We start from the raw sequence: 27876 nt of genomic DNA on the forward strand, positions 1-27876 counted from the left end.
AGTCTGTGTTTCAGTTTCAGCTAACTACATTCAAATGGAAGGGGTCAAAAATATAAGCAACAGGAAAGCACATCAACCCTAATTTCTGTCTTCTATCATTGGCTTAGGCTGCTGCTGATGGTGGTGGTAAAATACTACAATAGATTTATTCTTGGCACACTCTGGGCCCTTTGCTACAATGTGAGCGTTGTTTAAACTCCACATTCTGAGTATTGCCACTGGCTGTGTCCTTCTCTATACGACCACAGTGCAGTCATCTTCTGATGGCTTGTTCCATCTGTTTTAACGCACCATGTCACAAAGCTCAAACGGTCTCAAACTGATTTGTTGACAGTAACAATAAGTAAGAAGGCTGTACTGCAATGGGCTCCACAGTTGCCATGTTTAAGTTCAGTAAAGCACCTCCGCATGTGGTGGAGAAGGAGATAAACGAATCTTGGTTTCATAGCTGACAAATCTACAGGAATTGTGTGATGATGTCACGTCAAACAGACCTAGATTTATGATTTACATTGTTAATCTATGACATGAAACGTGTTTTAGAATGCTACCTATTACCCCGCACAAATGATTTTTACTTTATGTTGGTACAAATGGTAAGAACAGACGTATTAATATTAAATGCACATCTAATTCTGTGCAGCATTTGCACCTAGATGTATTAATTGTGCATCTAAGTGCATGAACAGTTGTGCTCATCAACGATTATTTGTGAAGACGGAGAAGGAGAAACAATATTAGAGACACTAGATGGTGCCAAAGAAAAGCATTTCACCAACATTTCACAATTGAACTGCACAATTGTCAGTCACCATTGTACTTATGTAAGATAGATAAATGCTGAGAGAGCCACTGTTACCTACATAGGTGTACTGTGTTGTACTCAAATTAAACATTATTGTAACCCATTATTGTTGACTGCATTTATGTTTGAACCAATGTTTAAATATGTATTTGTTACTGGTTTTACCCACGAAATCTAAGAAAATCTGTTTATTTTCCATTACATTCCATATACACAAAAAAGTGAATTTCTCTGAGATATATAAATGTTACTGTGAAACATTTGTTAAATAGTTAGATAGTCTAAGAGATAAAAAGTAATTACTTAATTTAAGAAAAGAATACAGTTAAATAAAGATCGGGCTAATGTTTACAAAAGATGTTTAAATATTCAGTTTGCATGTCTAGTTACAAGTCTTCCTCTAAATTGGTAAAGGTTAACGTGTTAAGTAAATAAAATAAACAATGACGGAAATTTACAAGAGAGATTTATCTTGTATCTGACTATCTTCACTTCCTGCTAAAACCATGGTGCATTCACTTTACGCAGTATGTGTCGTTCATAGCTATAAAGACATTAATTAGTTTGTTAAATATTGTAAATTTCTTTAAATTTACAATTTGCGATGTGTTGGTTTTCATTTTTGTCGCTTTCCATCCTTAATTTATTTATTTATTTTGCTGCGCTGTCTGTTTAAAGGGATAGAATGAAATTTTTTATATACAAATCTTTTAAAAGGTTGGCAGCAGTAACCTTAATCTGGTTTTATATTAAAAGGAAGACTCCCCTACAAAAATGCTTGCCCTAACAGTTGCTTTAGCAAATATTTTCAGTGTTTTTTCTAATCACAACTTTTCTAGTCATTACATTTTTATTTTTATTTTAAGAGAAGCACCAGGGTAAATTGGGCTATTCAAATATACTCATCACCTTGTTTTTCACCTCACATTTTTCCATTTACCCTTATATATTCGGAAAATGCATAATTATAACATTATCGTTTAATATTGCAGTTGATTGTGATTAACCCATTCTTTATCTTTTCCATCATCAAAATTATCCCACCACTTCATTGAAGCTTTAGCGTACACTTAGGCATATATCAAATATGATCATGAAAGATGTAACCAATGTGCATGTAACGTTGAATACATAAAGAGGTAAATGAACTTGAACCACTGTATTTATCAACAGAAGTGTGTCACAAAAAAAAAAATTGAGTCCTATTGATAAACCATTATGGAATTATGAATCCCAAGTTCACTTGTTCAGTATATCCTATGGTAAAAGTAAAAAAAAAAATGATTACATTACTGTAATTATTATTATATTCTAGGTAATATTTCACCTTCTTATAGACTTTTACAAGAATATTGCTTCAAAAATTCAGAGATATCTCTTTAAGTGAACAGGAAGCTGCTATTTCCTGTGGTGCCTGAAGGCAGCGCGGTGAACCTAGCTGGCAGCTGCTGGGCCGTGTTGCTGTGTGGGAGGGGGGACGAGCTGAGCTGTAAGCTCGTTCAGCCATGTTGGTTTCCTTCTGCTGCTCACAAACGATGAGAGGAGAGTCATGGCCTTGTCAATGAGCGGAGACGATGAAGAATATGAGTCAGAGTCCGAGCAGGTACTTACCGCTACTCTTCGTTATATTGACTATTTTAGTCCGTGGGAAGTTTAACGAAATGTGAGGAAGAAAGGCGTTTTTTTTGAGTGTGTGGTTGCTTAAGGTTAACCATAACCCCGCTCTTCTGTGTTTGTGTGAGTCAGGTTCAGCCAAAGGTATTAGAAAAAGGTGCTCATAAATATCACTCACCTGTAATAATGGACATTTAGCTAAGTATTATGTACCCATATAAAGATGTTTATTAGCTGTTATACACTGGCTGTCCGGGACACACCACATACTCTGCTCCTTTGATGTTAGCTACAACTGACCCATTTTGAGCTGGCCATTAACACGGCGCAGCTTCGGTCCGGTCATGATTTGGATAATTTCCTGTTAGCAGAAACCTCCACCAGCCACCAGCTCGGCTTCAACATGTTTAAATCTAAACCCGGAGTGAAGCGCTTATTGCGCCCCGAACACCGACCTGCCACGTTGAAAAAAATGCTTTCTTTCTTTTGATTAATTTCCTCACTCTTCCTAAACTTGTCCTGCCACTCTGCGCCTTTAAGAAGGCTTTTGGCGAAATGTTGTTGAGGCAGGGACCGGGGAGGGGGATGGGGAGAGGGAACAATGAAGTGGCTTTACTTCTGGTGCTTGCTGGACCTCTGCTTCTCAAACTATGGCTACCCATAATCCCACCACCCCAAATATAAAAAAAAAAAAACAACACTGTCCGGTTGCGCAGATCTTAACATCTTACTCGTTTTGTGGCAAATTAAAGACGGAGTGCTTGGTAGAGTTCATGAGGAACGCTTAAAAGTGCTGATGCAAGATCCACATCAACGTGGTTGCACAATATTTGTACCCACAACACGGTTCCATTATCAGTACAACATCAAAGATGATGTTTTCACTTCTTTCCACCGTGACACGCGGTTGTCGACAGCAGCACTTGTTGTTATGAGGACCTCAGCAGATGATGAGCCTTGTGACTTTCTCCTACAAAATCCGAGCTGAGGCTGAGTCAGACGACTGTGCTTGGCATAGTAAGTTGTATTTTTTTTTTTGCTCACAGGCCTCTGCAGCCAATCCCAAATTCCTGTCATATTACTGCAGAGTAACAGTCAGCACGAATCAGCTGATGCAGTAATGGCTCTAGGGGCCATCTTCAGCTAATGTGTTCAGGGTTTTTGTTTGCCACAACTTTCACTGCGGTACATTTTCGTTTTATTTAAAGCGAATCTTCGAGGTAAAGTGGACCATTCAAGAATATAATCCTTTTTTTTTAAATACTCGCATTTGTTTCAATTTATCCTCCCGAAAACTGTAATCCCAGTTTTTGGGATTTTAGAAAACTGCAAAATTGCCATGGTATTAATTGCTATTTACTTCGTTTTCCTCACTCTTCAGTTTCTATTTTGTCATCAAGATGGCCCCACCTCTATAATGAAGCTTTAGCATCTCGATCACTTGGATCCATTTCAGGTGTGGACAGGAAACATGTAAAGAGTCGGTCCAAGCAGCCAGATGTGTTATTTATATGAGGTGTTTCATCCTGGCAGTCTCTTTTAATGGGAGAATTGCACAAATTACTCTCAGAATCCACTTTATTGACTTTGTCTGCACAAGCAGGAATTTGACTTTAAATCTACAAATATTTAAATATCAGACTACATAGACTTCAGAGGAGATAAAATGAAAAAAGGAAGATAAATCACATTATTCACCTTTTGTGAAAACTAAAACCTCTTGTTTCACTGCTTACGGCCACTTCCTCTGCTGCAGATCATCAAAAACTAATTTTATTGTGGTGGTCCAAACTTATAATTTATTTTTCTCAAAGATGTGACGCCTAAAAACGGGCATTTTACCCTTTCATACTCCATCTTTCTGTACCAAACTTTCCGTCTAGCAGTGGGACTTTGTACCTTCGGACTTTTATAAGCAGTTTGTTCTTACGCCTGCTTTCACTACTGATTTCTACTGTCTACTGCTAGCCTATCGTTTGATACATGACTTGCATACTTGCTTGCTTTGAGGTATTTTGGTTTGATCAGAGGTCAAAACAAGCAGGCTGCTGCATAATGATTTGAAATGCTCTGGAGTGAAACGACACTCCTCGTTTGAAAGTGGTAAGCATTGGTCATCGCAGAGGTCAGGCGAGGGATGAGGGAACTTCGGCTGAAACAGTTGTGAGTGATGTTGACAGTCACAGCCATCCCTGGAGCAGCTGCTCATCCTTCACTGGTTCCCTCCCACATTTTTTTATTACTATTACTTATTTATTTTTTTTACAGGAGCTGGATGCGTCTACGGGAGTGTGTTTTTTGTCGAAATAATTTGTTAGCAGTCGTTAGGGCGAGCTATCGGGGCGGCGGGGAGGGAAAACAATCTGGAAAGTGTACAATTTGGAAAAAATGTGATTGCAGACTTGATTCCTTCTTTATAGGCAAAATTTTATATCTGTGCATTCCTCCAAGCTTCTGTTTCTGTCGTTGTTCTTTCTTTCCTTTTTCCCCCTAGTTCCTTTAGAAATAAGCTCATCGTGAACTTTTGTGTTTGACGCCTTATTGTGTTCTCTTCAAAATGGCACAAAGCACTAGAAAATAGTCTAGGAAAAGTCTGGAAATCAGTCTTGTGGGGGGAAGAATGTGAAGAAACCCTGGAATCTGTTATCTGAAGGATTAGGGAGAGGAGATTAGTCATGTAATGATTTACTTTGGATGTTTTCAGTTGGAGTAATCAGGACAAGTTTCACCTTTCCTCTTCAGTAAAGCTGTAGTCATTGTTGTCGTTAACCCAGATTGTCCTGTTGACTTCCCGACGCAGGTTACCTGTTATACCCGTCCTCTGGATGCAAGTGGAAGCAAAATTTACCTCCTGTTGTTTGCCAACGTGTAACAATTTAAGGAGCTAGCAGCAGTAGTAAGTCAGCAGTGTGGGGGCTGTGCACCTGTTAAAAGTAATGCTATAAGAATAAATCAGAAAGATGTTCACAGCCTCAAAGGAAATCATAACCACCTCCAGCGAGTTTATTTTTATCCATCTGTCACGCTCCCCTATTTAAACATTTGCCACCAGCAAGGCGAACTGTTGCCAAGGTAACGTCTCCTGCAAAGATGAAAGGAGCTGAGATGGCTTCTTCTTTTTGTTGTATTTTATAGTAATGCCATGGAAACGAGGAAGATTATTATTATTATTATTTTTTAAAAGAGGTTGATATTGAAGATAATTTAATAAACATTGCTGCAGCTTTTCTACTGTAAAGATGTGGATGTTAGTTTTACTGTTTTGTATGCCTTCCTGCTACAGCTCTACTTTATATGTTTAAATTCAATTGGACCAGATGAGGCATCATTTGTGTGGCCTGCTTGTGTTCTGTAGAGGAATGCATGGTGGAGATATCAGGAGTTTTCAACTGAGTGACTTCCTTCTGACATGCTTTCCCACTTTTCCTTGCAGATGTTCAAAAAAAAAAAAAAACAACTTCCCCCTTATGCAGGTATATGGTTTCTGCAGGATTTTAAACTGCAGTTAGTTAATGCTTAAACCCATACATGCATTCACTGCGTCTTGGTCGTGGTGTCAGTAGAGTTCATCTGTTATATTTGTTGTAGTTTTTGCAGAGGAATTCGGATATTTTGCGCTACAACAAAACAACAAAGAACTGTACCCTGGGAGCTGCAGAGTTGCAAATAAAACATTCCTTTTATCTAATGTTATATTTTAGTTTCTATTTAAATAGTTTTTGTGATGTTTAAGTCTGAAATTTAAATCCAAGGGGTTTTAAAATAAAAAAAAGATAACTGGCATGTGTTCCTATGTGAAAACTTTATTTAAAAATGCATCAAAGAACATGCTGTTGTTTGACGCGTTTACAGACTGAAAACTGCAGGAGTAGTTAGTTTTGATGTGTTCAATGAATAGGCAAAATTCAACAGATTTTTCAGTATTTGACCTGCAGATTCAGTTCGTAACTTTTTTAGTTTATATTTGTCAAGAAGCTGAAATGAACAGGAGAACAAGCAATAAATCACATGTGTGTTCAGCATCAGCGACTCCCAATAAAGTATGCTGACTCGGCATTTTACCAAGAGAATTTCTGTAAACCTCTCCATATAAAAATATCAGCTCTTGGGCCTGTAGTTTAATTGGTTTTCGATTAACCATTTGAGCCGTCTTTGTCTTCCAGCAGCGAGCAGTCAACCGTCCGAAGCCAAAGATGGGGTCAACGTCGGCCGTCAAGCTGCCGTCCAATCGGAGCGCGTCGGGAGCCAGGCGCAGGAGAACGCGCTGCCGGAAGTGCGAGGCGTGTCTCCGCACAGAATGCGGAGAGTGCCACTTCTGCAAGGACATGAAGAAGTTTGGGGGGCCGGGGCGCATGAAGCAGTCCTGCATCATGAGGCAGTGCATCGCGGTGAGTCAGCGAATGAGCTAGTCATTCCCAAGCTAGTTAAAATACAGAATGAAGCGATTGAGTAATTGCCATTTGAGCGCCTTTAAATTCTGCTGCTCTCATTTGCCTCGCTCCCCGCAGCCCGTCCTGCCCCACACGGCCGTGTGTGTGGTGTGTAAAGAGGCGGGGAAGGAGGACACACTGGAGGACGAAGAGGAAAAGTTCAACTTCATGCTAATGGAGTGCTCCATCTGCAACGAGATCGTCCACCCCAACTGCCTCAAGGTACGCAAGGTACCTCAGACAGACGGTTCCTATGGTGACTCATTTTTGTTGGAGCAGCGTCCCGGGAAGGCCACGTCATTACGACATGACTCAGCCCCTTTACACTGGAATCTGGAGTTAATTTGATGCGGAAATTGTTTTTTGTTGATGAAACCCGCTGCTTTTACTCATGTGGTTATGAGGTTATAGTGGCTAAAGCCTGACTCTATTTCATTTTAGTTTGACTTTCAGCCTTTAAGCTGCGAGGAAAACACTAAACCTGTAATTGTTTGGTAGTCGACTGCCAAAGAACAAAAACTCTGCTTGTCGAGTCAGAAACATGTCGCTGCTGGTCCGGACGTGATCAGAGCCGCTTTTTAAGGCCGTGCTGCTACTTAAGCCGACGACACAGAACCAGAATGTCAGCAGTGTTTTCATTTTATTAAACAGACACAGTTGAGGAAAAATAGCTCTCATAAAAATGCCTTGTTCACTTGCACAGTGCAGCTGAAGACATGTAAGTTCCTCTTGGCATTTAAAGCCACTTCCTCTTCATGCAGCCAATACATGTTGATGGCGTGGCGATCTGGGCGGACCACCGCTTCTGCTGCTGCAAGATGATTAGTTGCAATAGAAATTAAAATTCCTGGGCAGGGGGGATTGTAAAGGAGCAACCTTTGCAATTATAAAGTTTGCCTTCAGCACAGCTAAATAATACTTGCTTAGAGTCACAAATTTTGCATAACCTTTTAAAAAAAGAAAAAGACAGCTTAAAATTGTTAATAAATATCTACTGCAGGAAGTTTGTTATTTTTAAAGAGCCCCACTTCATTATGGTTTATAGGTTTTAAAATAAAGAAAAGTTTAGCAGAAAAGAAGATGGATACATTTCCATCTTCTGTGGGATGAACATAATTTCCAACTTAATGTCAAAATTGAAAAGAATATATCACTGGTACTTTCAGTGTCATTCTGTTGTGAAATTAGCTAATTTTATGACAAAAAAAACTATTTAAACTAGTATTTGTTGTTAAATGTATATTTAAAACTTTAGTTTATTCTTTATCATTTTAAGGCAGACTTGTTGGGAGTCGTTGCAGACGCCTGCTCTAAGGAGATGACGCATAGGAAATATATGTGGTAAAAAGAACAGCATGTCACTTTATCTTGTTATATCTGCAAGGTAGATGGTGGTGGCAGCATCATGCTGTGGCCAAGAAGCTGGTAAGGACTGATGCACATCTTTTGGCTACATGTCACTTATTTTTCCTTTTATGTTGGAGAATGACGGTACATGAATTTACATTTTACAAAAATCAGTTCAATACTTTTTTGTAAAAAGAAAAATGAAAGCAATCAACTTTTTTTTATTCAGGTTTGCACAGATGATCAACTGACATGTTGTTTTTTTGCTTAATGTTTATATACATAATAATAATTCAGGTTGAACAGCGCTGACCGGCCTGACGAGTGCACATCGCAACAGTCACTTTCGCTTCCCACAAACTCACTACTTGTTGGACTCTGTTTAGGCTTGTTGTGGTTGAAATCCTACTCCCTTTTTTATTTTTTTTTCTTTCTCTCTCCATTCTCCTGTCAGGTGAGTGACGCCTCAGGTGTGGTGAATGATGAACTGCCTAACTGCTGGGAATGTCCCAAATGCAACCACGCAGGAAAAAGTGGAAAAGTGAGTACAATCATGCACGAGCCGAAGGCTGCGCACCGAGTCTTAATCTTGCAAAGTTTTGATAACGTTTTGTGAAGTTACCTTAACGATAAAGAGAAGAGTCGCTTCCTCTTTTAGATGGTTTCAGTATATCTTTTTATATATGATAATCTGCTGGCCACTTCCTGTTAATTCTGCCGTTTATGAAAGTCCTTCACATCACTGTATCGGACAGAGGCAGGAAACCCCAGACAACCAGAAGTGTTTCTTAAACCTTAAGATCTGCTAGTTAAATATCGAACAGGGTTTTCTAGTCATGATAGGCTAAAGGTATAAAGTCGTCTCCACTGTTTTTGTCCCCTTTGGTATTGAAGCAAAAAAGGGGCCCCGGGTTCAAGTACGCCTCCAACCTCCCCGGCTCTTTGCTGAGGGAACAGAAACCCGCGAAGGAGGAGGGGGACCTTTCCTCTGCGACGAAGAGGAAGCCGGACAGAGACGAGACGCCAAGATACAGAACCGAGGAGGCTCTCCATCGGCAGCCACCGCTGCTGTCCCCCAGCGGCCTGCCGAGGCCCAGACCCGAGGACAAACTGAGGAAGAAGAGGAAGCTTTTCGATGATGATGACGAAGAGGACCTCAGTGTGAGGAAGAAGGTCGGTATAACTGCCAGTGACTTGCAGTTCCTCGCAAAACTGTTCAGATACATTTAACTTCTACAAGGCGGCGGATTAGAATCGGCATCATCGCAACTGCAAATGACTCCTTGAATGCTGTATTTTCTGGGCTCTTTTACTTTAGGAGCCATGAGAGCTTTAAAGTTGGTTTGGGTAATAAAGCAATAACAATCCCAGAGCTCGGGTGGGGAAAATGTCAACATGGCAAATATTACATTCCAAATGTGGATTTCATGGAGACTTGGCAGAAGAAAAGTCATAAGTTTTGTTTGTTGTTTTTTTTTTTTTTTCTGCAGTTTGCCACAAACTATGTAGGCGACATAAGCAAACATGTGGAAGAAAGTTATCTGGTGAGATGAGAACTTTACATTCCCTCTTGTAAAACAAAAACACTACACATCATAATGTGAGATTCTTCTGTTCATAAGGGAACGGCTGGTTGCAGCCTGTGGGAGGTAAATGCAGGACAGACCTAGTGCAATATCTGCTAGAGGCTGTAAAAACTTACAACTGGAATGGATTTTACTTAATGAATTGACTTGGACAAAAACCTAGTCATATTAAATGGCCCCATTAAAGTTCAGATCTCAATTCAGTTGATAATCTGTTGCAAAATAAAATTGACTTTGCGCACTTTACACTGGAACTGGAAGACATTTTAAATATCCCCCATAAGAAAAACCCCAAAACAAATGAAAACAGTAAATAAAAAGGAAATAAAAACCACACACAACCGATAACATAAAAAATAGTTTATAAAGTCTCTGAACAAAAGTATCCTCATGAATTGAATCATCAGAATGGGAATTATCAAGCTCATTTTAATTTATGAGATTAATTCACAGATTACTGTGACAGGCCTGAGGCTCTAAGAGTTTGGCACCAAATGACTCTTAGTAACTGTTGCTAAATCTCTCTTCTGCAGGACAAGTCAGACGATTCGTACATTTCTAAACTTCTACCCCAAGTCAAGACGGAAAAGGAGGAGGAAGATGATGATGATGAAGAAGGCAGAAGAGAGCATCCTTTCCGCAGCGGCGTGGACAGGAAAGGGCGCTTCGGAGATGCCGAAGAGGAAGGTGACTACAGAGACTCCAGAAACGACTCGTTGAATTCTTCCATCAAAACCCCACTTGGAGACAGCGACCACTCTCTCTGCAGCTCTCCGCAGGCCGGCCCCAGCAGCGAGGGGGGCAGCGAGACGCAGGAAAGGGGGCCCCGTCCAAAGGCTCGCCGTAAACGGCGTCTGCCCAACAGGGAGCTGAGCCGAGAACTGAGCAAAGCACTGAACCAGGAAATCCAGAAGACCGAGGACTGCCTGGCCAACGAGAACAGGCAGCCGCTCAAGGTGGAGCCAGAGACAGAGAACGAGGAGCCAAAGAAGCTGTTCTGCAACGGTAACGAACTCGGTGACCAGAGGTCCCACCTCAAGACCAAAGAGATGAACGGGAACACCTGGGATTTGCGCCACTTTTACCCAAGTCAGATCACCCCCCTGGGCTTCAACCGGAGCACCCCGACCACACGGCCGGTGCCGCCGCGCTCCCCTCCCAAGTGCGTCCAAATGGAAAGGCACGTAATCCGGCCGCCTCCGATTAGCCCGCCTCCCGACAGACTGCCCCTGAAAGACGGGAAAGCACACATCCTCCAGCGCGAAATCTGGATGAAGATATTCGGCTATCTGTCACACCAGGAGTTGTGTGTCTGCATGAGAATCTGCAAGACGTGGAACCGATGGTAAATGCACAAACTTCTCTAACTCGAGCTGATTTCTTTCTTTTTTCCTTCTTTTTTTTTGCAGTTATGAAATACAAGAAAGCTGAGCATGAAAATGCTGTCTTTTATTTGATAGAGGTAGTAAATTTGAATCAGAGAATGAAAGGAGTGCAAGACTAACTACAGATGATTGCAGAGGCACAATAAGAAAATATTAAAACATTTTCCAATCTTTTTACATTAGAAATCTATTGAAGATTTAGGCAAAAGTACAAAATAGGGGAGATAAAATGATAATAGCCCCCTGTTGATTAGTGCATCACCAAATTAAATGTTCAGTAATAACTGTACATGTTCTAGATGTTGATGTATGAATGTCTGAACCTGTACTCTGCTTGGACCTGATGTGTCACACAGATTTTTATTCCTTTATTCTTCCTGTGACCAGGTGTTGTGACAAGAGACTTTGGACAAACATCGATTTAAACCGCTGCACCTCCATCACACCGCTCATGCTCAGCGGGATAATCCGCAGGCAGCCGGTCTCCTTGGACCTCAGCTGGACGAACATTTCCAAAAAGCAGCTGAGCTGGCTCATTAATAGATTACCAGGTACTTGGATATGAGACGCACACATGATGTAGAGAATAAAGGTGTCCTTTGTTTTTTCATTTTTGGATCAGTGATGGAAAATATGTAACTTCCAGGTCTGCGAGTGTTAAAGCTGTCGGGTTGTTCCTGGGCTGCTGTCTCTGCACTCTGCACCTCCAGCTGCCCCCTGCTGCGCACTCTGGATGTCCAGTGGGTGGAGGGGCTCAAAGACGCACAGATGAGGGATCTCCTTTCACCACCCACAGACAACAGACCAGGTACGGTACAAGGAATCAGATTATTCTCGTCTGGAGCACCATAAATCATAAGCACATTATGGCGAGTGTGAAGAAGAATGAACATTCTCAGAAATGTACAGAATAGTGCAAATTATATCAGATCTACCTACTAGGAAGGAAATTGTCAGTAATAATTAGCTAAGGTGCTAACATTAGCATGAGGGATATCAATCAAGTTTGTTTGTGTAGCACATTTCAATGCAGTTCAAAGTGCTTTGCATCATAAAAACGCAAAAATACAAAGTCATAAAACACCAGATCACCAGCATGTTGACCTATACTAACATACTCCATCCAGCATTGTGGGGCAACATGCTACAGCTAAAATTCTATCAATCGCATATGGGTTATCACTAGTATGTTGACTAACATTAACTCACCCCATTCATTATGTTAAGTTTAGCTTTTATATCAAAAATAGCTAACATGCTATTTTCTCCTAAAATGCTAACGTTAGCATAAACGGTATCACCATGGCCTACACTAATGTACTCAATTTAATATGAATGAAACCATGCAATAATATTTTAGCCAGACAGCATGCTAATATTGGCTAAAATGCTATCAATCGCATATACGATATTACTAGCATGTTGACTAACATTAACTCACTCCACTCACTTTAGGTTTAGCTTTCATATAAAAATTAGCTACCATGTAAATTTTTTTCTAAAATTATAACATTAGCATAAAGAGTATTATTGACTTATTGTAGCATACACTAAATTAGCTGAAAAGTTAATGTTAGTTCAAATACTCTTAACTGCATATGGGCTATCACTGGCATGTTTGCTAATATTAACTCACTTCATTCAGTGTTTTCACTTTACATCATAGGAAATTGTTGGTGTACTTTTACTATGCCTGAATGTATCTTGATGACAATTCTCACTGCCATTCTCCTCCTAGCAGTAGATGTGAACTAATGCGTGCCGTACCAACAGGTCAGCTGGATAATCGCTGCAAGCTGCGGAACGTGGAGGACCTGAGGCTGGCAGGGCTGGACATCACCGACACGTCCTTGCGTCTCATCAGTCGACAGATGCCTCTGCTGTCCAGGCTAGACCTGAGTTACTGCAACCACATCAACGACCAGTCTGTGAACCTGCTCACTGCAGCAGGAACTACAACCAGAGACTCACTCACAGAAATCAACCTATCAGGTGAGACCTGCACTAGAATGGTAGCAATAAATACCGATGTGCACGTTCATGAGGCCTCGAACGGAAATTAAATTTATTTTGATGCACAGCCACATAGAAGATTACTGCATAATTTTTATTATTATAGCTGCATTTTAGGGTGTTTTCATATCTATAGTTTGTTTACTTCGGTCTGAATCCGTTTGTTAACTTGTAACTTTTTCGAGTGGCTCAAATTCTTTCCACATAAAACTCCAGGTGAACTGTAATCACGATTGGTTAGATGTGTCCAAAAACATGAAGCAGATGCTGTGTTAACTAGTAAAAAAACAAACATTATTTAATCATATCATTACTTTGTTTCTCAACATAATTTTTATGAAGAATAATCTAAAAAGTATACCAAATGATTTTGAGATTTCTTGAAAGTTGCATAGAACTTTATGCTTTATGAAAAAGTCACTCCACCGCTATTTATTAGCTTGCCTAGTTCAACGCAAACCTGGCTACGGGAAGCCGTTTGGCTCAAGTTTTCAGAATGTATCTGGAAGCTGCTGGATCCCATTCACACCATAACAGAACCGCTCTACAGTAGAGTTTGTTTGGAACTGGACCACCTCCTCCAAACGGTCTCAGAACAGTTTTTCACCTCGACACAAACCAAGCCAAACCAGTTTGTTTTAAATGGACTCAGGTGCGACACTAAAATAACACAGTGTTTTATCTGATTTAGGAAAAAAAAGTCTAAATATCTTATTCATAAAAAATCTGAAATGTGTTAACTTATTTTCTTTTACTTAATAAAAAAATTTATCCTAAAATGCGGGACATGTAAGTTTATGCTTGTCACTTGTACAAACTTTAGCACACACAATTTTCTCATAGAATTCCATACTGGTGTTACGGCTCAGAACCTCAAATATGTTTAGAATAAGATGGGTAATCAGACCTTCAGGCTCAGCCCTGCTAAAATAGCTATAAAATCTTATAGTTAAGATTTCTCACAGAGAAAGAGTTCTGTGTTTTATCTCTTCACATGAAGGAAGTTGGGAAATCTATATTTCCCATATTTCTCTCCGTTTTTTTGACCTCATGTGATCCGAAAAGAGGGAACCGAAACCTGGGTGACTGAAATGTTGCGCCTCTACAAACATTTGTCAGCAGTTGTTTTTTATTTTTAAGCTAGAACTGTACACTAAGTTGTTTGTCTGAAAATAGGATTACTGTATGAGCTTCCTTTTCTGACGTGCCTGGAAAATGAAGTATGGTAAACCTCCATTCCCTACTCCACTTTCTGAAAGTTGTATATAGTTGTAAATCTGTCAGTATTTTTTTTTCTTGTTGTTGTACAAATCAATAAGGAGCTCTGGTATTTATAGAGTTTTGAAATGCAAAATGTGAAAAAAACATGACCCCCTTGATTAACACAAAAGTAATAACCGTTCTCCGTTCCTCCCACTATATTCTAGTTTGTAACAGAGTCACGGATCATTCATTGAACTATTTCAAGCGCTGCGGCAGCATCTGCCAGATCGACCTTCGCTTCTGTAAGCAGGTGACCAAGACGGCCTGTGAGCACTTCATTGCAGAGATGTCTGTGAGCGTCCCGTTCAGACTGAAAGAAGACAAGCTGCTGCAGAAGATAAGCTAGTTTCCATCAGGACAAAAAAAAAAACAACAACAATGTTTTCAGACTGTTTTTGCACTTAAACTACACGTCCTGTGATAAGTCTCTGAATCACTGTTGTCATAGAATACAATGAGAGGGAATTCAGTGGGAGGTTCATCGGACAGAAAAGGAGGAAAAAGGTTGCATGTATTTCTTTTTATATTTTTACTTTTATAAACATGTGGTTGTATTTGAGTTATTTTTATTGGTTTTGTTTCATTTTTGAACATATTTTTGTACAAGCAAAATCCATCAAGTTATTTTTTCTTTCTGTTTCTGGAGCCCAAATATCAGACTCTTGTCATTTTCAACAGAACAACTTGGCTTCCTTTTTTTTTTTTTCTTTTTACTTGAGTGCCAAAATCTCTGTTTGACGTCGACGCTTCAGTATACAGATAAGAAAAACATGCATGTGCTGTGATTTAATTACCATAGCTACATTAAATAGATAAATTTCAGAGAAGAGAAGGCGATAAATTTCATATTTCTGTTACATCCTTGGATGTTTTACAAAAGACTTTTAACTGTGGGGCGTTTTGTTTAGGGGTTTTCAGCAGTCTCTCAATATTAATTTATTGATTTATATTTTTATTACAGTTTGTATTTATTTGTTTATTCAGTGACATGACATAGGTGTCTTACATAGTTGGTTCAAATGATGCGTGTGAATAATTTATCAGGGTGGTTAGAGCTTGTCCCCAGCCACCTGGTTTGTGTTTTGGTGCCCAAAAGTTAATTAAAGCGAATTTAACAATGACTTTAAAGCAGGCGACCTCACACAACTATATGGACAACTAATTATGACCTCTGCAAGTATTTGCATACATTTAAAAATATACTTCATACAGTCGGTGTTGTATTTTTGGGTGTTGTGCTGTAAATTTATCGCCTCAGGTGAATGTGATTATGTTTATACATGTAAATCAAAAAAGAAGTGCTAATTTGCATTAAAAGAACTTAATTTGTATCATCATCGAGACTTTTTGACTGATAAATGGCTTAAGCACAGGTTTATGGCTTTCTGATTCCTGTGTGGATATAGAAAAAGGCGGAGGAGGAAGGATAATAGAAGTATAAAGCTGAAAGGTAGAGAGAGTGAGACACCCTAGTAAACTGCTTCTACACCTGTAGAAAGAGGTGAGAAAAAACCAACAACATATTCCTATATATAGATATATATCTATGTAAATATACATAATATATAATCAACAATGTCACTGAAAAGCTTACAGTTATAATTATTACAAGATGTATTTAGTGGCAACAGCATCCCAAAATCCGTTTACAGGTTTCTGTATATAAATGTTCAATAGGCAGACATTGAGCTTGAAGCCACAGAATACAAACATGTTCAAGTGCAGGTTTCCTATCTTTCACTTTATAATAAATATTTGATTTACTTTTAAATGTTACTAATTTTATTACAATTCAATCTTAGATCTATGAACGGTGATTCTGTTTTGCAAACTTTTACTTTACATGTTGTTGGGTGAACCTAGTTTGAGAACAGTCCTTGTGGAACCACCCATCCTGGTTTGAACAACTGGACGATGCATTACCAGGGGTGGGCAATCCTGGTCCTCGAGGGCCGGTGTCCTGCAACTCTTGCAAGTCTCCCTGGTCCAACACACTTGAATCCAGCAGCTGAATCACCTCCCAAGTGCAGTCAGGTTCTCCAGAGTCCTGCTAATGACCTCATTATTTGACTCAGGTGTGTTGAAGTGGAGATGCATCTAAAAGTTGCAGGAGTCCGGCCCTCGAGGCCTGGAGTTGCCCACCCCTGCATTAGACACTGTGCAGACCGGTAATGTACATACTCAATAGCATGGATGTTACAGGCTTCTAATGATTCATTTGAGGACTCGTGTTTTGCCGTGGAATCATTTCAATAAATTTTAAAAACTTGGATTGGGTTGGGAATTTTCTCTAAACAGAAGAGGGTAATTTAGTCAAGAAGCCAAATTAATATATAGTTCAATGTCCCTTGGAACATAGCAGAAAACCTTTTTTTTTCCTGATCTACGATTACAATCTGGCATTTAATTTCAGCTGTACATTTAAGTTTCTTCCTATCAGAAACTGGTGAAGCTCATTCGATTAATTTGATTTTCCAGAATCTCGATCTGGACTTTATGCCGCCAACTGGCTCCACTCATCAGATTTAAAATGTTCATTATGTTGGATCCAGCTGTTTCCACTGTTTAAATTCTTGGTTTGTGGCGCCAGCACCACTGGCACTGAACCAGACCCTCAGCATGATGCCGCCACAAGCGTGCTCGACAGTCTTTCAAACAAACTTACTGTCATCGTGTCCAAATGCCACAACTTTTCTCCGCATTCACCATATTTGAGTGATACTTGATGGTGTCTATGAACACCGAGCTTCAAGAATGGCCTTGACTTAAATTGCACGGACTATTTTTAAATGTGCTCGGAAAAACAACCGGTTTACTCGGAACTCCTCCATTTGTCAAAAGCGGAACAGTAAAATCCAGCAAGAGTTACGCCAAAACGTGGCTGAGTTTCCTACTAAAAGTGAGTGGTTAACTGGAACTTGCTGTGGTACATTTAAAGGCCTAGATCTACTCATTACGTGCAACAGATTAATGGTAAATGTGAGCAGCTGTCGAAGCAAGCTGTGGATTAGTCAGGTTTTTACAAAGGCAAACCAAGCAGGAGCGAGATCAGGGAGGCCTTGCAGCTTTAGAAGATGTCTGCTTGGGGGGGGGGCGATTTACAATTTGAACTCCCATATTTTGAAAGTCTCCTCATTTCCCTTTTCGATAGAGAAAAAGAAAAACAAAACACACACAAACGAGACGACGCATTTCATTTGAAGGCATAGAAAGCAAAAGTTTGGCAAAACCTCAAACATCTTGTGCTGCCAGGCTCAGTGGTAGAAGGCTCCCGAGTCAAGACTGTTCCACCACCACAACACCCAGTGTCTCCTGCAGTCACGGAGCTGCAGGAGACACCGAGCTTGACTTCTGTTTTTCCAAAATGCGCCAAAACTTGGGTCAAGCCCCAAAAAAGTAAATATTATTCATACATGAGCAAATCTGCAACAGAATGACCAAAAATATTAACTGTTGCCGTGAACCGAAGTTCAGACCTCAAACTCGACTTTAGTCATGTGATGCAAAACCTAGACAGCTACACAAAAACCTAGACAACCTCAAAGTAGTGAAGCGCTATAATTAGCTATCAATATGCTGCTTTTTGTATTTTACATGACTTTTTGCTCTGCAAATGCTGACAGCGTCGTTTGGTGTAAGGAGGGTTTTATTTAGGCCGCTAGAGAAAATTGAGTTTAACATCTACTCTTTACTGGATGGATAGCAGAATAGACAACTTGAGTCAAATCAAGATTAAAAAACATCTGTAGATATTTCCCCACAGATCTGATTTGACAGGGAGTTTTTCTTAAAATGTTCTCTTGTTCTACACTTCTAAAATTCTTAGGAAAATACTGTAAATTACAAACTCGTGGTTAAACAAATTATGAAAAAAAGTGTAGTGTGAATTACGGTAGATGTTTTTTTTTTTTTCCGTTTCAGAAACAAACGACTTTATTGAAAAGCACAGGTGTTTCTTGCAAGTCATGCACAATGGTAAAAATATAATACAAAACAAAACAAAAAACTAAACAAAAAAAGAGAAGACATTAATTAAAATCTTTAATTTACCATAATATAAATGTCAACATCTGCAAATACAAAGACCATGCCTTGTACATGATTATACCTTCAGTAACAGAAAAGTGCAATTTGCTCCGGACATCTGTACTGTGACAGCAGCGAGTGTACTTTTTTTTTTTTTTTTTTTTTTTTTTTTTTTAAACACGGGGAGGGAGATACTACAGAGAGAACGATGTAAAGCTTCTTGTTATGCTGTGGTTCAAAGAAAAGCTCGAGTCAACCAAAAACAGATCCAACACATTTCAGGCCACGTCACAGAACACAATCCTGAAAAAATAAACATTTTCGCACACAATTCAAACCAAATGGAAAAATAGAGCTATGTACATCTTATACAAACTGATATATGTACAAGTCATTATCTGGATATACTTTCACATCACTCAAACGGTTTCATTAGTCATCTTATATATGACAAACTTAAAAATAACAATACATTTCATTCCAACAACTTGAGAAAATGTAAGCTTCACGTGAAAACCGTCTGCTAGAAAACAGGGGAGATGATTGGATGAGTTAGCACCAGTTTAGTTTGAGTCTCCTGTTCGCGCACTGAGACAAGAGGTGACAGACGTTAGCCGTTGCTGTGATAAGACCCTGCGTGAACGTTGGAACGGGTAACGCACTGGATTAAGCACGTATTTTATGACAGAGGAAATCGACACAATTAATAATGCATCGACCTCACAAAGCATAACCATAAATCAGTCGCAAGTAAGATATCCGCCAGAGCATCTGCTCCTTTGAGGACCGCGCAGCGCTACATTTAAAACGGCAAACAACATCTCAAAAGAAAAAAAAATCTAATTAGCGTCTCTCATCAGGCATTCAGGAAGAGGCGCACATTATCTAAGCCACTATTAGCTGTCGTGAGGTGCGGTGGGGTTGTGAGTGGTGCTGCATTAGCATGGAGCATGGGCAAAGTGCTTTCCGATCAAACATGCTGAAACATTAACACAGTGTCATCCCCCGCAGCTGAGGGAAGAAGATGAGAAAAGAAGCACCAAGGCGATTGCATCGTTTGGCACCTACCTTTCCCACCTCTGCTGAGATTCAGTGCAAGTCTTTACTAAGATAAGTGTTTGCTTGCAGCAGCAGGTAAAGAGTCGTAGATCTGAGGAGGAGCTACAGTTCACAGGCAGAAATAAGGATGGGATGTTTACAAAAAAAAAAAGTGCCCGGCAACCTTTGCTTTGAAATACCGTAAAGAACAAAAACCTCCTGGTCGATCAAAGTCAAATTCACCCCAAAAAATAAATAAATAAATTAAAAAAAAGAGAAAGAAACCATTATTTTCCTGCGTGCGAATGACCATGAAGACTCCTGTCAATATAAAGATCTGAAAATTAGTTTGTTTTTTTTGTAGGATTCAAACTTTATGAGCTGCAATTTTGAATTCGGGGGTTTTGAGTCAGTGGTGCATTAGCATTTAAAAACGTGCACAGCTCTCACGACGTACTGCCTGCATATCGGACACTGGTTCATTCTCTTGCCACAGTCGGTGCAGGTGACCAGGTGGCCGCACTCCAACAGGACGCAGTCGATCACTGCGTCCATGCAGATCCTGCACAGATTGTCGTCCGGCAGCGTCAGGGGACACTTTTCACCGTCTGGAGACGTGGGGACAGAAGGAGGAGAAATGGCAGGTGACAAAAAAAGAGGGCGTAAATAAATTAAGCATTAGGCAATGAAATAAATTTAACTGCATTTGAGCACCTCACTGAAGTGCTTATTCCCCCTTGGGAGTTTTCCACGATTTGTTACGTTACAACCAAAAATTTCAATATCTTTTATTTGGATTTTATTAGCGCATCAGTGTGAAATAAAATCTATAATCTATAATACATTAACAGTTTGGGTGATATTGCACTGCCTGTAATTGGATCTGAGTGCAGAGGAAGAAGAAAATTGGTATTTGGTCTCGAAATTCTTTGTCGTAATAAAACTCCTTGGCAACATTGTTGAATAGCCTGATTAATTCCAATTAAATTGAGCCGCATGTGTTAGGAAAATGCAGCTCGGCTTCATTTACGGTAAAATATACAAGCTTATTGTTATTATTGTTGTTTTTTGTTTGTCAAGAATCAAAGAAATGATCAACCAAACACATTTTTTTTCTACTTCTTGTGCCATATTCACATTTAACTGGAATAGTTGGTAAAGTGGATTGAGGTTGCATTTGCTTAAACTGTAACATAAAAATAGCGACACGTGAGACGCATCAGTATTCATCCCCCTTTTACTCTGATACCCTTAAATTAAATCCGCTGTAACCAAATGTTGGTGTGAAGGTCTCAGAAGTGTATCAGAAACATTTAGTGAACATGAGGACTGTATTATGGGTCGTGTTGAACCTCCACTGCACGACTCTGCATTGGTTTTTGTCACTTTCTTAAGCAAAACCTCAAAATACATTTTACATTTGAGGTTGTAAAAGTCAAGCGCTACAAATGTTTTCTAAAGGTATCTGTTTGCACATTTTTGCATTAGGTCAAAAATATTAATTCCAGCCATGGCTGAGCATTCTTCTTCAGCAGTATAGTTTTACTGAAAACATGCTGCATGTAGAGAGCAGGCACCTCGTGATCAATGAGATCTTCGGACGACCAACGCAAACAGCGACGGAGGGAGCCTGATTGCAAAGCTCAACACAAAATCAAAACGGCGTGAATTTCTGTTAATAGGTCAAAATAAATGAATATTTACTTTCCCTGGCAACACAACAGTAACCACCATTCAGCAGGACGAATGGCACGGATGGATAGCAGATGAAGACGGGTTCACAATGGACACATGCGTAGCGAGAATGCGGCTTTGCTCATACGATGGAAAAAAAGCGAGGCAGAGGTGGAACACCTGACCACGGTGATAAGCTATAACCTTACCTCCAATGGCACCGTTGCAGAGAGGAGAGGGGAAGGCCATCACTTTATAGCGGGAGGAGTAAAGCAAGCATGTGATAAGTTTATCATGACTTCAAAAGAAAAGCTATACGAGTAATCCTTTTTTTTCTTTTTAAATCTGTGTAATTTATGGCAAGATAATGTTACCGCCTACAGGACAGAATGTCAGAATGAGAAAAGATTGATGAAGTTTCTGTGGTTAAAAACAGGGTCCTCCCAGCCAGTGCTGATAATCAAAGATATTTACACTGCAAAAACATAAATACCACTTGCCACAGCGGCCACCTGCTGAGGGGAATATTTAACTACATGTCACGCTGAATGTGCCATTTTCAAAAATTTGAATTACTGATCATTGAAAAGTCAAAACAATTGTGCAGGTTTCTGTGTGCTGCAGTGCGCATGAAATAACGCAAGCTGTTCCTGTGGAGCATGAAACCTGATTGGTCAATGTGCCCAGGAAGCCAACGTTTCAGACCAATCAGCTTGAGAAGAGCAGAGTACAGCGCATCTGGAAAGTATTCACTGCACTTTGCTTTTTCCACATTTTATCTTAGAACCTTTAACATAACATAACATCCAGCAGTGATAGATTACAGAAATGGCATTTCTTGGTTTCCTATTCTTATTAAATTTGCAAAAACAAAACCCTTCTATCTTTTCCCCCACATTGTTTGTATTTGGGTATTTGTGTGTAGGATTTTGAGGAAAGAGGTTAGCTCAATCGATACAACTTGGAATGAGGTTGCAACATAAAACGTGGAGAAAGCGAAGCGCTGTGAATACTTTCTGGATGCACCGCGAGTGAAAAAATAACGTTCATGATGTGGAGTAAATTAAACCATTAATAATGAAATAATTGCGTATGAATTAACAATTAGACATAGATTTTTGTATGCATTCAAACAGAATTTTAGCCCTTAATTAGCTGGTCTGAAGAGGCCCACTTAACCAATCAGATCTCAGGAAATATTTGACATTATTTAATCACTTTTTGGTACATTGTGATTTAAATAATTTACTCTTTTTTTTAAACTAATCTAACTTGAAATTTAAAAACAATAAAAATGACTAACTGTATGATGCCCCTTTTTGGCCCCAATATGATGTTGAATAATTAAAGTTGTGTGACCAAAAGCCAAGTAAACACCTACATGTATTTGTATTCTTCTCCTTTTCTCTGTACAATCTGTTGACACGCTCCACCAGCTCCCATTTTTCACAGCACCCGGAATAGTTGACGAAATTCCTTGCCAGGATCTCCTTCAGCTGCCTGACCGACAGGCCCGTGATGTCCCTCATGCCAGAGATGTCAGAGACGGACGCTCCGGCTCCATGGCGTGTCTGAGGACTCGTCTAAAAAAAACAAAACAAAAAAACATTTTATACACATTTTATACACAAGAATGTGTTTGTTTCAATTTAGAAACAATTTAAAAAATCTGGATTTAAAATCTGTTTTTATATTGTAACAAGTATGAGCCAAATGATATGGATCACCTGAGGAGTTTGTTCACTGGAGTCCAAGTTAAGGAGCGACACTGGTGTGGTCTCATCTGAATCCTGCAGGAAAACAATGTTCAGTCAGGAACGTGCCAGATTGCAGTAGATTAGGGTTACACACTCCATTACCCAGTTTATTGGGTGAACTGGAAACAAAAGTGCATTGTACTTTCCATTCACGGACAAGACTACAACACCACAAGCAGGCTGTAACAGTATTTACAGAGAATCCTGACAGTTCACAGGTAAGCTGTGTCTGTAAAGTGATCAGGCTCTCTGGTTGGTTTCTCACCTGGTTGGTTTCAGGACTTTCGCTCCTGCTGAGCGATTCCTCCAGCGTGGCAGCAGACAGCTCAGAGGCAGGCGGTGTGATGGAATCTGTTAGCGTGCGATGAATATGAGAGAGGAGGCTGGCTGTGTTAGGGTCCTCCACCTCCTCCTCGTCGTCGTCGTCATCCTCCTCCTCTTCCTCCTCCTCTTCGTCCTCCACCTCAAAAGCCTGATGACAGAGGACCAAATCGACCAGGTCCTCCTTCTCCCTGCAGGTGTCAGTGGAGATGTTCCGCAGCAGCAGATACTGACGCAGGTCCCTCACTCGCAGACGCATGAGCCGTGGCCGATGGAACTCCGTGGCCTTCAGCAAATGGCAGGTGGAGCAAATACGTAGGCTCTCCAGAACCACAGTGCACAGCGAGCAGAAGCTCTTCTTGCAGTCGCAGCAAGTGTACTGCAGCGGGAAGGAAACGACAAGCTGGGGTGACGGAGAAGAGGCAGACGGACGTTTTCACAGAGGTTTAACGCGTCAAACCTCGGTAAAATTCAGAGTCCAATGGGAGACGGAGAGAGTATATTGATGAAAACACTAAGCTGAAAAATTTAAGACATCTGAAACGTTACTGGGAGTTAGGGCTTTGTGACATGGCTTCAGTATAAAATCTTGGATTTTTAATCACATTTTTTGTCTTGCTTTCTTTTACGACAGAAAATATTTGCAAAAAGTGACTTATTTCTATCATCTCTACTGTGAGTTACACGAAGGAGCATTAGGCCACAATACTTTTTGCTTAATTACCAGAGTTTCGTCATAATATTAGCAGAATAAAGACGCAATTTTATCAGGAGAATGTCTTAAAATTGAGAAAAATCATTTTATTGAAAAAAAGCCTCTAGAGTTATGAAGGTCTGATGAGACCAGCTCAGCCTGTGTGATTATTTACTTGAAATATTCAGTTGTTTGCTGTATTGTTTCAAAGGTGTGTTATTGATGATAATTTGATGCTAATGCATTAAAGATTAAGTACTTTCTTATCTACACAACCAAAACACAAGATGCTAAAGATTATTCATTTTAAGTTTTCTATTTTTTTGTGTTGGATTTCTCATAAAAAGACTATGTTATTCTTGTATTATTACAACTTTATTCTTGTAATTGGAAAAAAAAAAAAATTGGCCCTAATATTCTGTCACAAATTTAAAGTCTATGCTTATATTTGTTTGTTTTTTCAATTTGCTCACAAGGATAAACACTTTTTGCTTTCTCTAAAACTCTACAACCTTTTCTCTGTTTTTGTATTTATGTATTAATTTGTATATTTTTTTAAAATACGAGGACCCATTATGAATCCAGGCAGCGCTCCAGCGTGCACCAATAAAAAGGCAAATTACCAAGCAACGCTGCAGGACACATATGCAAAACTCTGTAACTGTCCTATTTCATGACAAGCTTTAAACAAACGTTTGAGATAACAGACTGTAACGTCACGGTTAGAAAACAAAATCTACAGGTGAGCGAAATTCACAGGAAAAGGAAGACACGAGGGAGAAAAAAGGAGAAGCAGCATTTAAGAAAAACTCACTTTGAGACGAGACACATAAGGAGTGTTAGATGAACATACAGTAGAGGGGGTCCGTGTAAGACTGTCAGGGTATTAACCCTAATTCTGATCTTCTCAAAATCTCTTAAGTAACTCATTCCACTTCTAATCTCTTAAGTTTAGTCCAACACTACTAATGCACAGTTAACATTTAGGAAATCAAAGTGTTTTGTGCAGATTTGTTAAGTTTCTACGCAGCTGCAATCCATGCTAATTACCTGTAGTACATGTTTTAGATTTTTTCCCCCCCTGCTTCAACACATTTGAGCAATTAAAACAAGGCTGGAAGATATATATATATAAAAAAAACAATATTGTTAAATATTTCAATGATGATATCAACTCTGATTAATTCAAAATTCCCTTCCATACAACTCTGATTGAGCTTTATTGTCTCAGACACTCAGCAAAAAGTCTATTCAACTCACATATAGATTAAGTAAAATAAACTAACCCTGAATTTTTAGCTGTTAACATATTGTAGCTGTCTTAGTGTTTACTTTTGTGTCACCTATGATCTTTGAATAATTTAAAGCTTTTTTTTTTTATTGCTTAAACATTTTGTGAGCAGATTTAGAAAGCGTGACAGAAAAAAAGCTTCTCCAGTGATCAGCTTCTTTTTTTTTTTTATTTCAAATCTGTTGATAACCTTAAAATTAGTTTTCATATGACGCACATTTTTGACGTGGACGGGAATCTACAGCACCTAATGAGACCTACCTTCCTCCTGAAGACTGAGAAGGCCTGTCCACAAGCCTTACAAACAAGACCGGGGTTCCCTGAGCTGTTGGGTGGGTACGTGGAATATCCCGCACTGGGGGCGAACCTGAAGGGCCCGGCGCCGGCACCAAACCCTGGCTGCTGGCCTCGGACTGCCCCGGTACCCATGACTTCATTCAGCAGACCACAGCATGAAGCCCACACCGACGAAGCCCCAGCCTGGACAACATGACAACATAGTTTTATCTCAAAGGTGTCACTCCATGTCAACTTTATGAAGATGTTCTTCAATAAATGTAAGTAAGCAACGCTGCTAGCGAGGAGAAGCTGCTGTCCCAGCGTGGTGTATAAACACAGCAACCACAAAAAAAAAACAACCAATGTGTTGCTCAAGAAAATTGTTTTGCATTATTACATATTGAGTGACCATTTTACAAAGGATAAATTAAACAGCAATGCTAGTCTAAACGAGAGCTTACTACAATAACAGTACAACACAACATATGAATCAGTAAGAAATAAAAAATCACCAAAAAGTCATTCACGCATAAGCGATGCATTTTAAAGGCTAATGTAGCACCGACCGCTGTGATTTCCGCCGGGGCTTCCGTTACATTAGCCACCGTTAGGTTAGCCAGCGTTAGGCAATTGCTGCTATGGACAACGGATACATTTAAAAAGTGCACCTTCATTGTAGCTCCGACGTTGCTACTGAGAAAAACCCGACACCCGGTGCAATCATTGCAAATAGGTACGCAGCTTATTTAGCCAAACAGCAGCTAGTGACGAGGAGACAACCCACTGTAGTGCACTAACTCACTACCGCTGTTATCCTCCTCCTCCTGCTGCTACTGGCTTCTTTGGCAACTGTCAAACCATGCTGAAGGTGCATTAGCGCCTCCATTTGGACTAAAAGAAAAAAAAAAAAAATCTATCTTCATTCTCTTAAAACTACTTTCACAAAGTCAGTGTAAAACCCTCAAACTTTTAATCTCAAGAGATTATCAAGTAGCACCAAAACTGAAGTTATTATTTTTGGACCTAAAGAGGAACTATCTAGAGTCAATGCACAGCTTCAGTTATTACAACTGAAAACCAGCGATCAGGCCCGAAACCTGGGAGTAGTGATGGACTCTGACCTGAACCTCCAGAGCCACATAAAGACAGTTACAAAGTCGGCCTTCTGTCACCTGAAGAACATTTCCAGGATTAAAGGACTAATGTCTCAGCCAGATCTAGAGAAACTCATCCATGCGTTCATCTTCAGTCGTATTGATTATTGCAACAGCGTCTTCACAGGTCTGTCCAACAAATCAAACAGCTGCAGCTGATCCAGAATGCTGCTGCTCGCGTTCTCACTAAAACCAGGAAGATAGAGCACATAACACCAGTTTTAAAGTCCCTCCACTGACTCCCTGTAGCTCAAAGAATAGACTTTAAAATACTGTTGTTAGTTTATAAATCACTGAACGGCTTAGCACCACAATACATTAAAGATCTGCTGTTGTTGTATCAACCTTCCAGACCTCTCAGGTCTTCCGGTTCTGGTCTGCTCTGCATCCCCAGAACCAGAACCAAACGAGGAGAAGCAGCTTTCAGCATCTATGCACCACAAATTTGGAACAAACTTCCAGAAAACTGTAAAACAGCTGAAACACTGACTTCTTTTAAATCTCGACTAAAAATCCACCTGTTTAGGATTGTATTTGAAACGTAATCAATTACAAATTTATTGATGGAACTTGACTTAATGCTTTGTTTTGATTATTGATTCTATATTGCATTGTGTTTCTGTGTTTGTAATGATGTAAAGCACTTTGAAATGCCTTGCTGCTGAAATGTGCTATACAAATAAAATTTGATTGATTGATTAATTGATCTTTACCACCAATCTTCTTGCATTTTATGCGTGGCAGCAGAACAGGCTTATGTATCCTACTTTTGCTCAGGAATGGAAATGGGCGAGTTTTAAGTTAAATTAAAAGTGGACATTTCCAGTCCAAAGTACCAAACAGTTTAATACGACTACCTTGATATGCAATATAGTGACAGTTCCTGACTGGGCCCTTTTGTTTTTGACCTGCTGGGTTGACGAAAGCTTCTGTTCCAGAATAATCGGGGTAAACTAGAAAGGACAGACCCTTCTATAGTGATATATTGCCAGGATCTGTCCTCCATCTGCTTTAGAACAGCACATGCTGCAGAAATTGTGTAGATTCTTAACCTTCCCCACAAGCTCACAATTTCCAATGCTTGTGAATTCTTCCATACAAGCAAGACACAGATATTGCTACTTTGTTACTGATAATCTGTGGCAGATAGTAGAATTTTGACACATATAAGACCCTTTAAATCTGAAGAAACATGTAGG

The 27876-nt window shown here is 39.7% G+C and overlaps 2 protein-coding genes across 7 annotated transcripts; one reads left to right on the plus strand and one right to left on the minus strand.

Moving 5' to 3' along the window:
* The first annotated feature begins 2254 nt into the window (after positions 1–2254).
* kdm2ba (lysine (K)-specific demethylase 2Ba) lies at positions 2255–15780 on the plus strand. 4 transcript variants are annotated; one of them, XM_028033925.1, is made up of 11 exons: positions 2255–2408; positions 6583–6807; positions 6928–7071; positions 8651–8737; positions 9082–9369; positions 9687–9740; positions 10316–11127; positions 11555–11718; positions 11814–11975; positions 12941–13159; positions 14608–15780. In XM_028033925.1, exons 1-11 carry the CDS (start codon positions 2355–2357, stop codon positions 14787–14789), a joined length of 2391 nt encoding a protein of 796 aa, XP_027889726.1. In that variant the 5' UTR covers positions 2255–2354; the 3' UTR covers positions 14790–15780. The 4 variants fall into 4 exon arrangements, with proteins under 4 accessions (XP_027889726.1, XP_027889727.1, XP_027889728.1 ...); XM_028033926.1 differs by having other exon boundaries at positions 9091–9369; XM_028033928.1 differs by lacking the exon at positions 2255–2408 and adding an exon at positions 3335–3436.
* A 2686-nt stretch (positions 15781–18466) lies between these two features.
* Positions 18467–26476, minus strand: LOC114155057 (E3 ubiquitin-protein ligase RNF34-like). Of its 3 annotated transcripts, none has more exons than XM_028034722.1 (7): positions 26192–26476; positions 25506–25724; positions 23204–23638; positions 22909–22971; positions 22563–22764; positions 21391–21432; positions 18467–20115 (listed from the first exon to the last, which is right to left on the minus strand). In XM_028034722.1, exons 1-7 carry the CDS (start codon positions 26195–26197, stop codon positions 19928–19930), a joined length of 1155 nt encoding a protein of 384 aa, XP_027890523.1. In that variant the 5' UTR covers positions 26198–26476; the 3' UTR covers positions 18467–19927. The 3 variants fall into 3 exon arrangements, with proteins under 3 accessions (XP_027890523.1, XP_027890525.1, XP_027890524.1); XM_028034724.1 differs by lacking the exon at positions 26192–26476 and adding an exon at positions 26036–26166; XM_028034723.1 differs by lacking the exons at positions 21391–21432; positions 26192–26476 and adding an exon at positions 26036–26145.
* Positions 26477–27876: the final 1400 nt, after the last annotated feature.

This window comes from Xiphophorus couchianus, chromosome 12 (genome assembly GCF_001444195.1).
Source record: "Xiphophorus couchianus chromosome 12, X_couchianus-1.0, whole genome shotgun sequence".
In the NCBI taxonomy this organism is placed as follows: Eukaryota; Metazoa; Chordata; class Actinopteri; order Cyprinodontiformes; family Poeciliidae; genus Xiphophorus; species Xiphophorus couchianus.

Excerpts from the sequence above, each read along its gene's own strand:
- LOC114155057 (XM_028034724.1), bottom strand. The coding sequence starts at position 26,065 with ATGCATCGCTTATGCGTGAATGACTTTTTG. Across the intron at positions 22,765-22,908 it reads CCAGTGAACAAACTCCTCAG|ACGAGTCCTCAGACACGCCA; the intron begins GTGATCCATATC and ends TGTTTTTTTTAG. Across the intron at positions 20,116-21,390 it reads CTGCAACGGTGCCATTGGAG|ACGGTGAAAAGTGTCCCCTG; the intron begins GTAAGGTTATAG and ends CCACGTCTCCAG.
- kdm2ba (XM_028033925.1), top strand. The coding sequence starts at position 2,355 with ATGGCCTTGTCAATGAGCGGAGACGATGAAGAATATGAGTCAGAGTCC. Across the intron at positions 7,072-8,650 it reads TCCACCCCAACTGCCTCAAG|GTGAGTGACGCCTCAGGTGT; the intron begins GTACGCAAGGTA and ends TTCTCCTGTCAG. Across the intron at positions 9,741-10,315 it reads ATGTGGAAGAAAGTTATCTG|GACAAGTCAGACGATTCGTA; the intron begins GTGAGATGAGAA and ends TCTCTTCTGCAG.